This window comes from Pteronotus mesoamericanus, unplaced genomic scaffold, assembly GCF_021234165.1.
Source record: "Pteronotus mesoamericanus isolate MK-2021 breed Mesoamerican mustached bat unplaced genomic scaffold, CSHL_Meso_final scaffold_651, whole genome shotgun sequence".
NCBI lineage: Eukaryota > Metazoa > Chordata > Mammalia > Chiroptera > Mormoopidae > Pteronotus > Pteronotus mesoamericanus.
Window position 1 is genome coordinate 15804408 of NW_026555325.1, and position 14404 is coordinate 15818811.

The window sequence follows — 14404 nt, forward strand, 5'->3', positions numbered from 1 at the left end:
CATTAAGTACATGAAAGTGAGACTTTACATGCATTGTAAGTTCTAAATTAACAACTGAAAATTCAAATAGCCTAAGAATCAGGTAGATCACAACTAACAAAATTGTGGCTGAGTTTCCAGTACAAGGTATTTGCTTGAGGACCTCCCCACAACGTCCTCAAGATACCTTCTTACTAAACTAGTCACTAAGTCAGACAAATCCGTATTTGAATTGGCTGCTGGCCGGCATTTTGAAAGCCAGCTTCTCTATGTAAATGCAACACTCAAATGAAAAATCTAACAACTAGTTGCACATCTTACAGCCAGAATATGTTTTAGTTAAAAGGGCTATGAATCAAACATTTACAGAAGCTAAGTTATGCATTTCCTTGTCCTTGTTCTACCTTTTTTGTATTCTTCTCTGTTTTCCTTTCCCTTAAAATTTTTTGGGTGATTCACTCACACTAAGTTGGGGTGTGGCACAAACAACTTTTTATTTTTTAGTTACCTTTATATCAGTGTGTATTTCAAAACCAAGACAAAATAATACTATACTTATCAACATATTATACAGTCCTAATAAAATCCTGATTGTTACAATATCTTACATAGTTTGCATTGTTCTTTAAATTATAGCCTTGACACACACACACACCCCATTCAAAATGCCACAGGTGAAGAAAGCATCAATAATAACAAAGGGTAATTGTGTACTTCAATTATGAGATCTACCATGGCCTTCTTATAGCCCTGCCCTCTGCACTAGTAATAATTTAAGAATTAAAGTAATAAAAATAATATTAAAAAACCAATCTCTGAAAAATATTTTATAAGTATGTATATTTTGAAAATGAAAACATTTAAGCAGTGTTGATATCATATGTATGCTGCCTTAGCTTTAACACAGCTCCTTACACATAAAGACTTATGCAGGACCCCTCTGTTGAGTATGTATACCCAGGTATCAAGCACACACCCACTTTCATAAGTAAACATCTGAATCTTACAACTTTATTAAAGTAAATCTCAACTGAGACTCAGGGCAATCATCATTTTGTCCCTTATCACCAGAACTGGCTCTCTGCTGGGGCATGGGCATGGTTCTGTACGCAGAAGGACCAGCTCTCCTCACTGAGAGTGGCCTGGCTCTGATCCTGCAGATAGTGCTGGCAGGGAGAACATCTACTCCCCAGAGTCCTCCTCACCTTAAGAATTGCAGTGTTCAGGGAGGTGAACCATCTGCTGTAAATGGCATGTGAACACCACTATAAAGATCTGTCCCAGGAGCACAGTGAGGCAAGCAAGAGGTCAAGCTGAGCATCAACCAATGAGACAGCCTTCTGCTGCAGGCACTGGAAGGATGTGGTCTTCCCATCTCCCAAGGATGAATCATGTGTCCCATCCTTGGCCAACAGGTCCACCAGCCAAGGTTAGTGCTCTTTCTGAAGGCAAGACTCGGGCATCTAGTCAGTATATAATCTACTCCTAACATTTCACAAGCACTAACAATGGGAAGTAAGGGCCTATATTATATCCTTACCAATCTCAATCCCAGTTTCCAAAATCCTATGAGTTACACTTGTTTTCCCAAAAGAGACCCAAAATGTCTAATTGAAGTATAATGCACATATAGAAACTTGCATATATATCTGTACAGTTCAGTAGATTTTCATAAATTTTACACACTGTGTAACCAGCAACCAGTCAAAATTGATTTTTTAATAGAGACACGCAAGGTCTGTTTAGCTTTACTAAAAATGGCAAGGCCTGGATTCCAAGCTACTACTTTCCATGGGCTTCCTATATTTTCCAACACAAGTCTGCTTTCAACACTAAAGAGATGCTCTCTTAGCATCTTCCCCCACCCCAAACTCACTCAACATATTTTTTAATAAGGAGGCTGTCATCAGGACTGTAAAATCTCATGAAGCGAATCCTCGCTCCCAGCAATCCTCTCACTGTTTTATGTGGTGGGAATAATCATGATATGATGACATTTGAAGAAGAAGCCTGGTCTGGTCATGAGAGTGAAGTACGGTGGAGCCACAGGTTGGAGCTGCATCTTTTCTATGTCTGCCCATTATCTGCAGAGACCCTGGAGTATTTTCAGGCAGTCCCAGAAGCCCACATAGCTTAGCTTCTCAAGTTTCTCCAAAAAACTAACATTTACATCTTTTATTTTCTCCCGTTTCAAGAACTTTTTAAAGTACTCCAGAAATCTTAATTAACAAGAACATTACAGGAATTAAAATCCAAATCACCATTTGCAGTGGAACTATTTTCACATATGAAAAGTCAGCACACATCCCCAATGGAAAAGGACCAAAAACAACTCTTTCTGAGCTTTACTAGCATCTTCAGAGGTGTGCTTTAGGAATGCCTTCAAAACGCATGGTTTCTACTACTGATACCACCATACTCACACAGGGCCCACCAACAATGTGGATAAAACCAGCATCCATTTGCCTCTCCAGATAACCCTCCATCCCTCTCTACTCTGTTCTTCTACTGTGTGGTTGACCAATAAGCTCTGCTCTTTGGTTTCTGGTTGGCTTTGGCCAATAGGGGCCCTAGCAGAGATCAGAAAGAAGGAGGAAAATGAGATGGGGTATTTATTCCTTGGCTTCTTCCCCAAGGGAAGGAGGCTATATCCCTCCCTGGGAAAGGATACACCCTTCTCAAGGCTCAGTCTTCCCAGGCTACTGCGAGCGTGCCCTCTCCTGGTCCCACTGGGCCTAGAGGTGGGAGGGAGCAGCTCTGCAGTGACCAGTATTGCATTATCCCTTCTGGTTTCCTCATGCCTTGCCAACACTTTTTAAATTTACCAAACCCTTTCAAGTTATCCTACTTTAAAACTGGATCTGTTTTCTGTAGGGCTTCTGATTGATACAACAACCCTCCACTCAGAACCTACAGTTTCTTTTACTTTTAACAAATATTGCTGTCCTTTTTACTTTTAAAAATATCACTACTGAATCATGCAAATGTTTCCCTGAATTGGAAACTCATGGAGATGAATCAAAAATGAGGAAGACAGCATAAAAAGAAACTTGGAATACTCTTGGCTAAGGCCAAATGTAGCATCGATGTGCAACTGCCATCAAGATCTGCATACAAATAATTAGAACATTTCCCTAAAACACAAAACCTCTTTTTGATATTCTCTAGCTTATATGTTCCTTAAAGTTTTGTGATGTATTATCATTTTAATTCATCAATGACTCAGGGATTCAAACCATATTAGAAAGCAATATCAAACAAGAAAGCTTGAAAGAAAGTGGGACTGTAATCTGGATTCTGAGTAGATAAAGGCCTCTCCACTGGGGTCAGAGAGCAATCTGTCTCTGCTTTGGAGGTCCCCGCCCCCTACTCCCAGCTGCTTTGTAAGCTGTCAAGCAAGCACCATGCAAATAACATGATTATATCATCCTGTAGTGGTTTATACTAGTTTTTAATAGTACTAACCCTTGGATTTGGCATCGTAAAAAGAACAGAGCTCTAGAAAGAGACCTGAGGAGATTTCTAGGCCCAGTTCTGCCACAAATTGTCTGGGTCATTCCACACAGTTGCCTGACCTCTTTGGACCTAAGTTTTTCCCATTTATGAAATGAAGGCCGATGGATGCAACTTCTCAAGTTTTTGTAACCAAATTCTTATAACATAGAGTAAATAAATTCTTCTTAAGGAAGCTGGAGGCAATAGCCTAAAGCTGCTTCCCACAATAAAAAACTTCTTTGAAGTTTTATATTTCAGATTAAAATTTTGAACTAATTTAGTTTATTCTCATGAGAAAAAAAGTTTATGTTTATTTTAATATAAAAATGTTTTCTAATACTCACCAAGGTACATAAATCTTAAAAATGAGCTAACCCTTTAATCCAATGGCTCTAGGAAGCTATTTCAGAGAAATGCTCCATGTGTACACCAAGAATCATATACAGGAATGGTAACTGTAGCATTTATCTGCAGGCTTGAAAAATGGGAAATATTCTAAATCTATCAGTGGACTAAACGCATTATGGTAAATACACACTGTTAAGATCATACTGTCATTCAGTTTATTAAAAAGAATAAATTGATATAGAAAAATAACCATGGTACATTTCTGGGTAAAAAAAAAAAAGCAAGTCACAGAATAACACTTATTATGATCTTATTTACATTTTTAAAAACTACAAACAAGATATGTGTGTATTTAAGTATGTTTTCTAAATATCCATGATTGTCAATGTATAGAAAAAAGGTCTGAATGGATATCCAAGGCGTTAAGAGCAGCTACCTGTGGGGAGGTAAATAAGGTGGGAGAGTGTAAAGGAAGACTAACTTTTCAAACTATCCAGTTTTGTATCATTTAGATGTTTTTTCCCAAATACTTCATTTCACCAGATTTAAGATACCAATTACTTTAAGACTCAACCTTAGATTATGTAGCATTAAGGGAAGAAAACTGCCAAAAAAAAATTATGAAACACCATTAGTTTTAAGATGTAGATATAATAGAATGGGGTGAGGGGAAGTATTCTCTAGGATCAATAAAATCCATTCTACGACTTTACAAATTTTCACAATATAGAAAAATTAACACTGGCACTGTAAGAAGATACATTGTGTTTTATGCAACAAATTTGTGGACTTCACTTAATAATTAAATGCAACCATCATGGTCTTTTCTTTTTAAACTCTAAAATCAACCTAGCTTTTTTAAATCTGTGTGCTTTTATTGCTCACTCCACTCTGCGGTATCCTAGCACTTCACAAAGGGCCCTGTGCATCATGATAATTAGGAAATGTCTGTGCTTCCCTTCTTTATCAAATTCACCTTAATTCCACTCCTATATTCTGAGCATTGACAACAAGATCAAATGTGAGATAACTTGAAAATCTGATAAATGAGTTCTTAATTCTATCCTTTGGACCAATAGAGCCAGTGAATCAAATAAGTCTCAAGACATTAATCTCCAGGCATCATTTGAAATTAAACAATATTAAGGTTTCAATAATGACTCTGGAAATAAACTGGGGAATGAATTTATTTACCCTCTAATTATTTTAGCACTATATTTACCATATTTTTCTAGCTTGATGATAAATATTTGCCTCCAACTCTTACTACATTCAAACAATATTTAAGGAGGATTGGGCTAAAGTAAAGAATGCTTCTCTCATCTTTGCGTTCTTTCACTTTATCATAGAGGAAAATTGAACAGATTAGGCATGGTTACTCCTTTTAAAGATAATATATTACTTTTTAAAAATAGTGATTGTCTCTTAGAATTTATTATATTCCTAGATTTTCCAACTGATTCTTGTTTTTAGTATAACCAAAGAGATAAAAGTAGTCAGCTGAAGAAAAACTGTAAAGCAAAAAATACTAAACTAAACACCAACCAATAAACATTCTTAATGATTAAGCATCTCAATCATAAAACAATTATTTAGCCTTTTTTTTTTTTTGGTCCACACTCTACTAGTGTATAGCTAAGACATCTTCTTGTATCTTGGCCAAAAAGAAAAGATAGCATTTAAAGCAGACACATCTCTCCTTGATTATCCTGCTGTGACAAGAGTTAGAAACTTACTTCTCAGTAAGCAGCTGTCTTTGACTTTCTTTTTTTTGTCTTAGAGATGAGACTCAAGTGTTTCTAGCTCAAATCACTGTGGGCTAGAAGGATATTGTGGGTATTGGCAAGCAAACGAGCAATAGACAAAACATCCTTTTTGGATGCTAGAGTTAAAAATCTTAAATAAAATATCTCCCTTTTCAAATATCTAGTCCTCTTAAAGATGTACACCACACACTTTCTGCCTTCAAAGATTCTTAAAAGGCCAAACATCCAGATTTAAGATCCAAATACTAACATCTTACTTAGTATGCATAAGACACCATGGTAATTGATCATTTCAAGAAGTAAATGGCACATTGTGGCATTTGCATCCCAACTGAAGAAATTGCTTATCAGCAAATAGAACAGAATTTGGGATATAAAAGAGAACCTTAGAAATTATCTAAATCAAACCTCTTCATTTTATAGGAGGAAAAAATAAAGGATTAAAGTGATTAAATGAGTTGGGCAAAATAACTGCTAATAAGTTCCAAAGACTAAGATTTCAACTTCTAGTGTTCTTTACGTCATACTCTACTGAAAGAAGGCCTTAGAAGATTAGTCCTTTATTGTACTTGTCAACTTCTACAATATTTTTGGAAATCACTGTCAAAAAGCAGGCAAGTGTTCCAAAAATAAACCAAAGAATTTGGTAGGAACATTAAAACCTACAGAGGAAGGGTCCTGTTTCGTCCCAAAAGTATAAGTACATTCATTATCTGTATAATAATCATAGCAGAAAACACTTTTCTGTTTTAAGAGTTTTACACATGTTAACTAATTTAATCTTCCAAACCACCATGATGAAGTTTCCATTATTACTGACACTTCAGGGATATGGAAACCGAGACAGAAAATTTAAGAAATGTACCGAGGGCCACCAGTTAGGAAGTGGGGAGCTGGGACTTAATCCCTAGCAATCTTCCACTGAGTCTCTGCTTTTAATCACAAAACATTTACACAATGTTATTGTTTCAAAATATAAAGTACAAAAAATAAACGATATTTTCCTGGTTGATAGGTATGCTCAATAGAAGATAAAAGTTTTATGGAGGTTCAAAAAGATTGAGAAACACCTTAACACTCACCAAACTTCTCAACAAATCTGCTAAAAGAGTAATAACTTTGAAGGTCAGAATCTTTTTCCTATATGATGCTCAAGCTAAACAGAAGAGAGATATTAAGGAGTAATAGGATTTAAAAAAAAGACAAAATAAGAGAACTTAGTTATTTACAAACTATAAAATCAAGCTCCTAAACGACCGAGTGTTGCCATCATGTTAGGATGTATCCCTTAGATCAAGTACCCTGAACTAAAAGACTGAAAGCAAATTCAGAACATCCTATTTTAGATTTAAAACTTCAGAAAAAAAATAGGATGTAGGAACTACTGACATTGTGGCACAACTTAAGATGAGAGGAAAATATTTATTATTAAAACTATGCAATTATGCTTTAAAAGAATACATAAATGTAGAGCAAGAATGAGTGTTGGTCTATTTAGAGCTCAAAAATGATCACGTGAGGCATGAGAGCCATCTTCCTTTTGGCATACCCACAAGTACAATAAAAATGGCCACCCGGTTTTATCTTAGACTCAATCTAGTAGAAGTCTTAAAAAATTCAAAGTCCATGGCATAAAAATCTACAACTCCCAATCTGCTTGCCATTATTTTATATGAACTGTAAACACTTAGCAGTGGCCTACTGGGGGTCTGTCCTCAATAAGTGAAATCACATGGGTCTTCCACGATGTGTCTTTGCCAGTATGGCCTTTTAGAGCTGCTGCTGTTTTTAAAGTTTCCATGGCCTGATGCAAACACACTAAAGGCACCTAAATCAACCTGATTTAGATCAGAATACAGAGTCTATATCTGTACAGCTTTCTTTGTGTCATTTTTAACTTAGCTTCATGAATATCTGAGCTTATGACTTGTTAATTATTGGAAAAGACTAGTGGGAGAGGGAAGAGAGAAAACAAAAAATGATAACCAGTCCAGTTATGTTCCCTTGACCTCCTCAGCTGCCTTAGTTTATCTAAGTAAGGAATATTACAGGGAGACAGCAAACAGAAATATTAAGAACCACCACATAGAAATAAGATTCAAGCTGAACTCTGACAGAAAAGGAAAGGCTAAGGCAATGAGATGCCTCCCCACCTTCACCCTTAAAAGAATTTTTTTCATAGTTATTGCTGACCTTCCTACAGAACATCTTGCACCACAGAATAATGTCATGTTCACTGAGTCACAGGACCTGAGCTATGGAGTCAAGGACCATACTCTAAAATCCTGATTGACATCATAATCTCATAGGAAGAAGAACACCCCTAGGAAAGGAGATGCTGAAGCCCCTGAGGAAAAGCGAGGATTGAGCCTAATACTTCCCTCGTCACTTATGGAAATTACAAACAAAGTGACAAGACTGATGACCTCGGAGAGGCCAATTCATGGGTTCTGATCAGATTGAAGGAACTAAGCTCTTTAGCTCTGTGACAATTACATCTAGAAATCATTGCGACATGTTTGTTAGAAACCATCATTGCTAAGAATTGTTTGACCAAAGAGAATTTTCTGTTCATCATTTACCCAGACTCTAGACAAACACCAAAATCACTCAGCTGAGTAAAACAAGTTGATTTCCTCAGTCAAATTTCTTACACAGACCACAAGCAGCATTTGGTTTTCCTCTCTGGTCAGTGATGCCAACATTCAGACCTTAGATTCTTTTACAGAACAGGCTTCATTCTCTAGGAACAGACCAGAGAGACTCTCTGACCCCAAAAGGGATCCTCTGATAACTCATAAAAATTTTTCTTTTCCAAAAGAAATCTAATCCTTACTATCCCTAGAGTGTTTTTCCAAAGGTCCCTAAACACACAAAGCCTTCTGTTTGTGGTTCGTCCTCCCTGGCAAGCACAAGACCATATCTCCATATTTAAAATAACTTTATTATACCTTTGAAAGTAGCAATCCTTATTCTCTTGCGGATATGTTGCCTTTCAACCCTCTTGGGTATCTTTCTTTATGTCAAAAGCAGTTAATTTTCCTTCTCTAAAAGCTTTATGGCAGAAATCTCCCACTTAGCATTAACTATCAATTAGCAAAGCATGGAGCACGTCTAGATATGAATGTGTGTGAATGTACAAGGGCGTATAGTGTGTACACACCTATGGGCATACAGACATTTAGGCCAACATATATAGTTTATAGAAAATGAATAGTTTAAATAATCAACATATTTATCCTTAAAATAATGTATAGTTACTATAAATTTAAATATGTGCTTTTGTATACACACACTATAGTTTGTAAAATTTACCTTTGTTTTAACTTTTATGTCTATAAGATTTCTCTTTTTTTGAAAGGCTGATGGGATCTCTTTTTTTAAATCCTCACTCGAAGATATGTGTTTTCTATTGACTTTAGGGAGAGAGGAAGCAGAAAAGAGAGAGAAACATCAATGTTAAAGAGAAACATTGCTCAGTTACCCACAGTATGCTCTCTGACCAAGGATGGAACCAGCAACCTAGGTATGTGCCTTGACCAGTAACTGAACACACTGCCTTTTGGGGCATGGAACAACACTCCAACCAGCAGAGCCACCGGGCCAGGGCAATATCTGTAAGATTTCTAACAGTTTAATACATTATGGCTCCTTTTCTAGGATTGAAAACACTTAAAAATGTATTTTTTTCTCTCTAGTAAATGCCCTAAATTATGAACTGTTTATCTTTTTCATTGAAATAGACCAGGTTTCTCTCTCCAAATGCTTTAGAATTTAAGCGTTAGGAAGTAGAGGCACCTGTATCAGAGAAATCAGCTATCAATTCTACGTAAAGATAACCCTGGCCTCACTTTACAAAATACAGTGTACTATAAAAATTTGTATTCCATTTAAATTGTTCGAAATTCCAGAAGGTCCATGTAGGAGCTTTAAATTTTGCAAAGCATCTCCTGCACAGGCCCATCTAGCACTAGTGTGCTCAATATTTTATCAAGTGTAAACAGCATTTCACAGAAATGCCATAAGCAGTAGCAGGTTTAAAAATGACATATTGACATTTATGTGCATGAAGAGTCTGAAAGGGTACCTAGCAATATGTTAAGTGTGATGATGTCTGAGAGGATTTTCGGTACTTTTTTCTACTTATCTGCTTCTTCCCTTTATCCCTCTAAGAACACCCCTCCTATTTGTGTAATAAACCTACTAAATGAAGAAAAAGAATTCTGTTTTGATAATGATTCCATGAATGTCAAAATACACATTGACTCCATTTATAAAACATGTGTACAAAGAAGCAAATCTATCAGACTCTATTGCGACTCAGATAAAAAATACATAATGTATTTTGGGGGCTCATTCAGTAACAAACATCTTGGCCACCAAGAACTGTCTGAAGACCTAGTGTGGGCAGTGAAGGTGGAATGGAGCAACCCTCACAGAAGACAATATAGCCAGACTCTGTGTGCGTGACCAATTATAACAGGCCTGGTCTTGACATGGACTCACTCAGGAGCACACACTCCACTATCCACGTCAACGTAACAAAAGGCAACAGTGTAACATGTGAAACCTCCTGTTCCCATACAGGACCTTGCTGTAGGGGCACTGAAGGATCTTATGTACTTCCTTGTAATTCTGAATGCTGCTGACACTTAACTACCTTCCTAGATACCGGAACAGAATGGACTTGTCCAAAAGGTTCCAAAGGACCCAAGGATCTAAAATGCCCAGACTCTAGTACGTCCCAGTGTGGCTCCTGTTCCCCTCTCTTCCTATATACAATTCATGAAATACAGAGGTTACAAACAAAAATCTAGGGTATGGCGAGTATAATATCTACCTCTGGGACCAGTCTCTTAAGAAAAACTTCCCATGATAGTCCCCAAACCTTTCTCATACTGCAGGGATGTAAGAAGGTGCTGGCAGTAGATAATACTGCTGTATTCTTATTTAGAATACAACAGGCCCTAGGCAAGATGGTCTTATTACAGACTTACTATGTGAACACACTAAACGTAATCATCTGTCATATGTTAAACCCCACACACCCCCACAAAGATGTTTGCAGCAGCACGGAGTGGTAGGACAGATGCGGATGTCTCCCCAACCCCCGAAGGAAGTGCCGTACTCAGCTTTTAGTGCCTGTATGTTCTTGGACTGCAGCTGGCCATCTGAGAAAAGCCTCTCCACGCCTATCCACCAGACCTGTTCCGAGAGCTTTGCTTCCACCTGGGCAACCCCCCACACTTACAGCCATAAATGCATTGACACTGAGAAAGGCTGCTGAGGATGTGGCACTCCAGGTGTGGCTTTATTTTTCACTTCACCGGGTCAGCTATTTAGGCCTAGTCTTCTCCATTGGCTTGAAGCTTTGTTCACACCATCTTGGGTAACACATCACATTATTCGTCCTTATAAAAACAAATAAACTCAAATAAGCATTCAGAGTCAGTTCACCCCCTAGGAACACCTCTGCCTTGCCCTCTGATTTATGTGACACACTTTCAATCCCACCCTTCCGAAATCTTCCCGTACTTTCAGCTGAGGAGTGGCCCGATGCCGTTCTCCGTTCCTTGGGGTTCCCACCTTCCTCGCCTCCGCAGATGTGCACAGCTCTGAGGAGCTCAGCCTGCTAGCCACCACTGAGTCACCAGGAGCACAGCACTGCAGTACCTAGCACTACCCGCCATCAACTGCCACCACTGAGTCAAGTCACTGCACTCTTCACTTCCCACCCTACAGAAAAACTCGGCTGTCCTGAGAGGCTGGACCAGAAGGAAAAAAAAAAAAAAGATGTTTTCATAGTTATAATGGCTCCCCTCTGAACCAGTGCCTCGGAAATTTACACAGGTCTGGAGAAAGAGGCGCTGGATACTTTCGTTCCTAGCCAACTCTGTTCATAGCTGCTGGTTTCTAAAATAACTCCAACCAATCCACTGAAGTGCAATTCAACACCCAATGGCTGAAAATAAAAAGTTACAATTCAATAATACATTACATGTTTCATCACTTGGTGGGGAAAGAAGGAGTATCGGAAATAATCAGGCTTCCTGAGGAGCCCAGCCGGGGAACTGGTTTACTGAACTCCTATAGTTGCTATGCTCTCCCATCCCACCCGCAAGTGTGGACCTTGTCTATTCCAACCAGCACTGTTGCAGGCAGCCCCTTGCAGTAAACTGACAGTCTGATAATTTACGAGCACGTTGGGCAGCCTGCAGAGAGACTTTGCGGAAACAGAGTTAGAGTTCGAGCTCACACACAGACAGGGAGGAAAAATGAAATGCCTTATCACAACAGAGGATTTCTATCTTTCATGGATTACACATCATTTTATACATACGTCTGCACTGACGTACATCATAGGAGTTTTTTTGTTATAGTCTGTTTACTTGGGGATTGAGCCAGAGAATCTTATATAACACATTCCTGTTTCAAAGGTAGCAACATGTATGGCATCACACTCGTATACAATTCAGACTCCCCACAGCAGTTCCCATTAGCCACCTCGAGTCATTTTACCTTGCAAGGTTCCGACATAATTGATTTAAAATAAAGAATTGCCAGTAGCGATAGTAAAAGAAATATTCCATAATCAGCTTTACCCCATATTCAAAAGCTAACATTCTGATGGAATGAGTTTAGGGATTTCAGAAAACCCTTTTCATCCCAAATTTAATAGATTACGTGAGCCTGACCTGTGAAGGGACAGGAGCCCGGTTTTCTAAGCTGGAACACACGTGAGCACACTTCGATCTTTCAGGGTGGAGCGCAGGGGCACTACCCTCGCCTCTGCACTGGGGTGTTGTATGACTACAACCTTTGCATCTGATTTCCTTAACAAAGAAGCAGTAGATCTGTACCGCTTGTTTGGCCAGAGAGCACATAATACAGCTACAGCTGAGGAACTTCCATTCATGCTTGCTCCATAAACAATGTGTATTATATAATGAATGAGCCTTTTCTATGAACCCTGCTATTGGAAAACAGTCACTTTCTGCAGAGTTTAAGCCCGTCTACAAGGAGCAGTTATCCCTGGTGAGATCAAACGTGGACCAAGTAGTGTACAAATCCAAACGGCTTACTCTCTTCCATGCCTTTGCTACCATCCTGATTTCTTTTTTGCTAGACAAGAAATTATATAATAAAGAATTATCTCAGTTAACTCTAAAGTAGACAGAGAACATTGACACAGCAGCCAACAAGCACCCGAAAGATGTTAGCTTTCAGCTCCATGTTCCCTGCGTTGCCTAAGAAATGGGGGAGGGGGGAGTTCAGTGGGAGGAGGAAGAGGAGGGGAGAGGGAATCAGCTATCTATGAAAATACTTACAGCCTCCGAGTCTTCAATTCCATGCAGGTACAAATTGTCATACATGGAGGTCTGCTAATCCAGAGCACCTCTTTCAAGGCAAAAAACAAAACTGCTACAGAAGCCACAGCTAGAGCTAAAAGATAGAAAAGGCCTGTGTGGAGAACTGCACCTGCCTTATCAATTCCTGTGGATTTTACCAGGCAAGATGCTGTTCATTCACATCACACAGAGTGAGGTTATCACCAGAGGCAGTTCAGACCTGGCATTTTATCTGCCTTCCCAATACAGAGCATAAAAAAAGCAAAACCCTTTCTCAACCACAGACTGGTGACTGAGCTAGGAAAGCGGCCTCTGATTGGCTCGGCTTGCCTGCTTCAGTCAGCTGAAGAGCGTTCCCTGGGAGAGTGGAGGGCGACTGGAGCATCCTCCCCAGCAAAGAGCTGCTTCCTGTTTCGCCTGTACTGTATAGTTCTGCCATAAACACATCAATACCTAAGAGGCTGCTTGGAATGCTTGGAAAGGCAGACTATTGGATACCCTAAATGCAACTGCTCATCGTCTTAATTAAATTCACAATTGAAGGGAGATAGGGGAGCAAAGGAGAAATCTTATTCTCAGAGAAGAGTGTGTAAAGACAGGCAAACAGATACTAATCTCCATCCAACATCTGTACTTAACAGATGCAATTTCAGTCAAACGGGCAATAAGTCACTTAAAAGTTTTTTGGTTTTTTTTTAGGAATAAGGTAAAAAAAATGGATAGAATAAACAGATGGTAAGATTTCTTGTGAGACTTTCTACTGTAAAAGTTTTCAATATTCTTGCTGAAAAGTTTTCAATATTCTCTGCCTCATTGGCAGGAAAATACCTCTGCAACCCAGTGAGTGAAAAGTGTAAAAAGACACTAAAAGCTCTCAAAAGCCTTCATGTGGATGTAAAAACTTTAATATCGTTTTAGTTTAATTTTTTTAACCACTTTTAAGTAACAGCCAATGTTTTAGCTTAAACATTTCATCCCCTTTCCAATGTTTAGACCTTTAATATCCCTCAAAGAGCATGCGTCTTTTCCCCAAAACTCAAACAGACAAGTCCCACTCTCTCCCCTGGCTTGCACCACACCACAGCCCCATGAGACCCGGGGCAGGCCCCACATGGGAGCTCATCTGAACACTTGGAGTTTCAACCAACACGTACAACAGCTTTGAAACAGGAGAGCTCTAGAGCTCACTCTAAAAGAAGCCAGCTATATTTGGGGAAAAAAGAAGTTGGTGAGGGGCAAAAAACATAATCTAGAGAAGCTGAATGACTCACTGGGGTAAGCAACGACCCAAGGAGCTCAGAGGCTCTGAGTCCAGTGTCAGATTCACCACTAGTCGGTCAGACGGCTCTGGACCAATCACCGCTCTGTGGATTTTAGTTTTTTCACCTGCCAAACTGAAGTCAGAAGTAACTCAGAGAAAGAACTTTCAAAATCTAAAGTACAACATGAATACTTATAGTGACATCC

General features: G+C 38.8%; 1 protein-coding gene across 3 annotated transcripts in view; it reads right to left on the minus strand.

Annotated features, from left to right (window-relative positions):
* The window catches only part of CACNB4 (calcium voltage-gated channel auxiliary subunit beta 4), a 132276-nt gene extending 119113 nt beyond the window's left edge, over positions 1 to 13163 (minus strand). For 2 of the 3 annotated variants that reach the window (XM_054562703.1, XM_054562705.1), the window contains exon 1: positions 12917 to 13163. In XM_054562703.1, coding sequence (XP_054418678.1) covers positions 12917 to 12961 — 45 coding nt within the window. In that variant the 5' untranslated portion in view covers positions 12962 to 13163. Of the gene's footprint in view, positions 1 to 10839; positions 11000 to 12916 lie in introns of all 3 variants that reach the window. The other variant, XM_054562704.1, reaches the window with a different exon arrangement.
* Positions 13164 to 14404: the final 1241 nt, after the last annotated feature.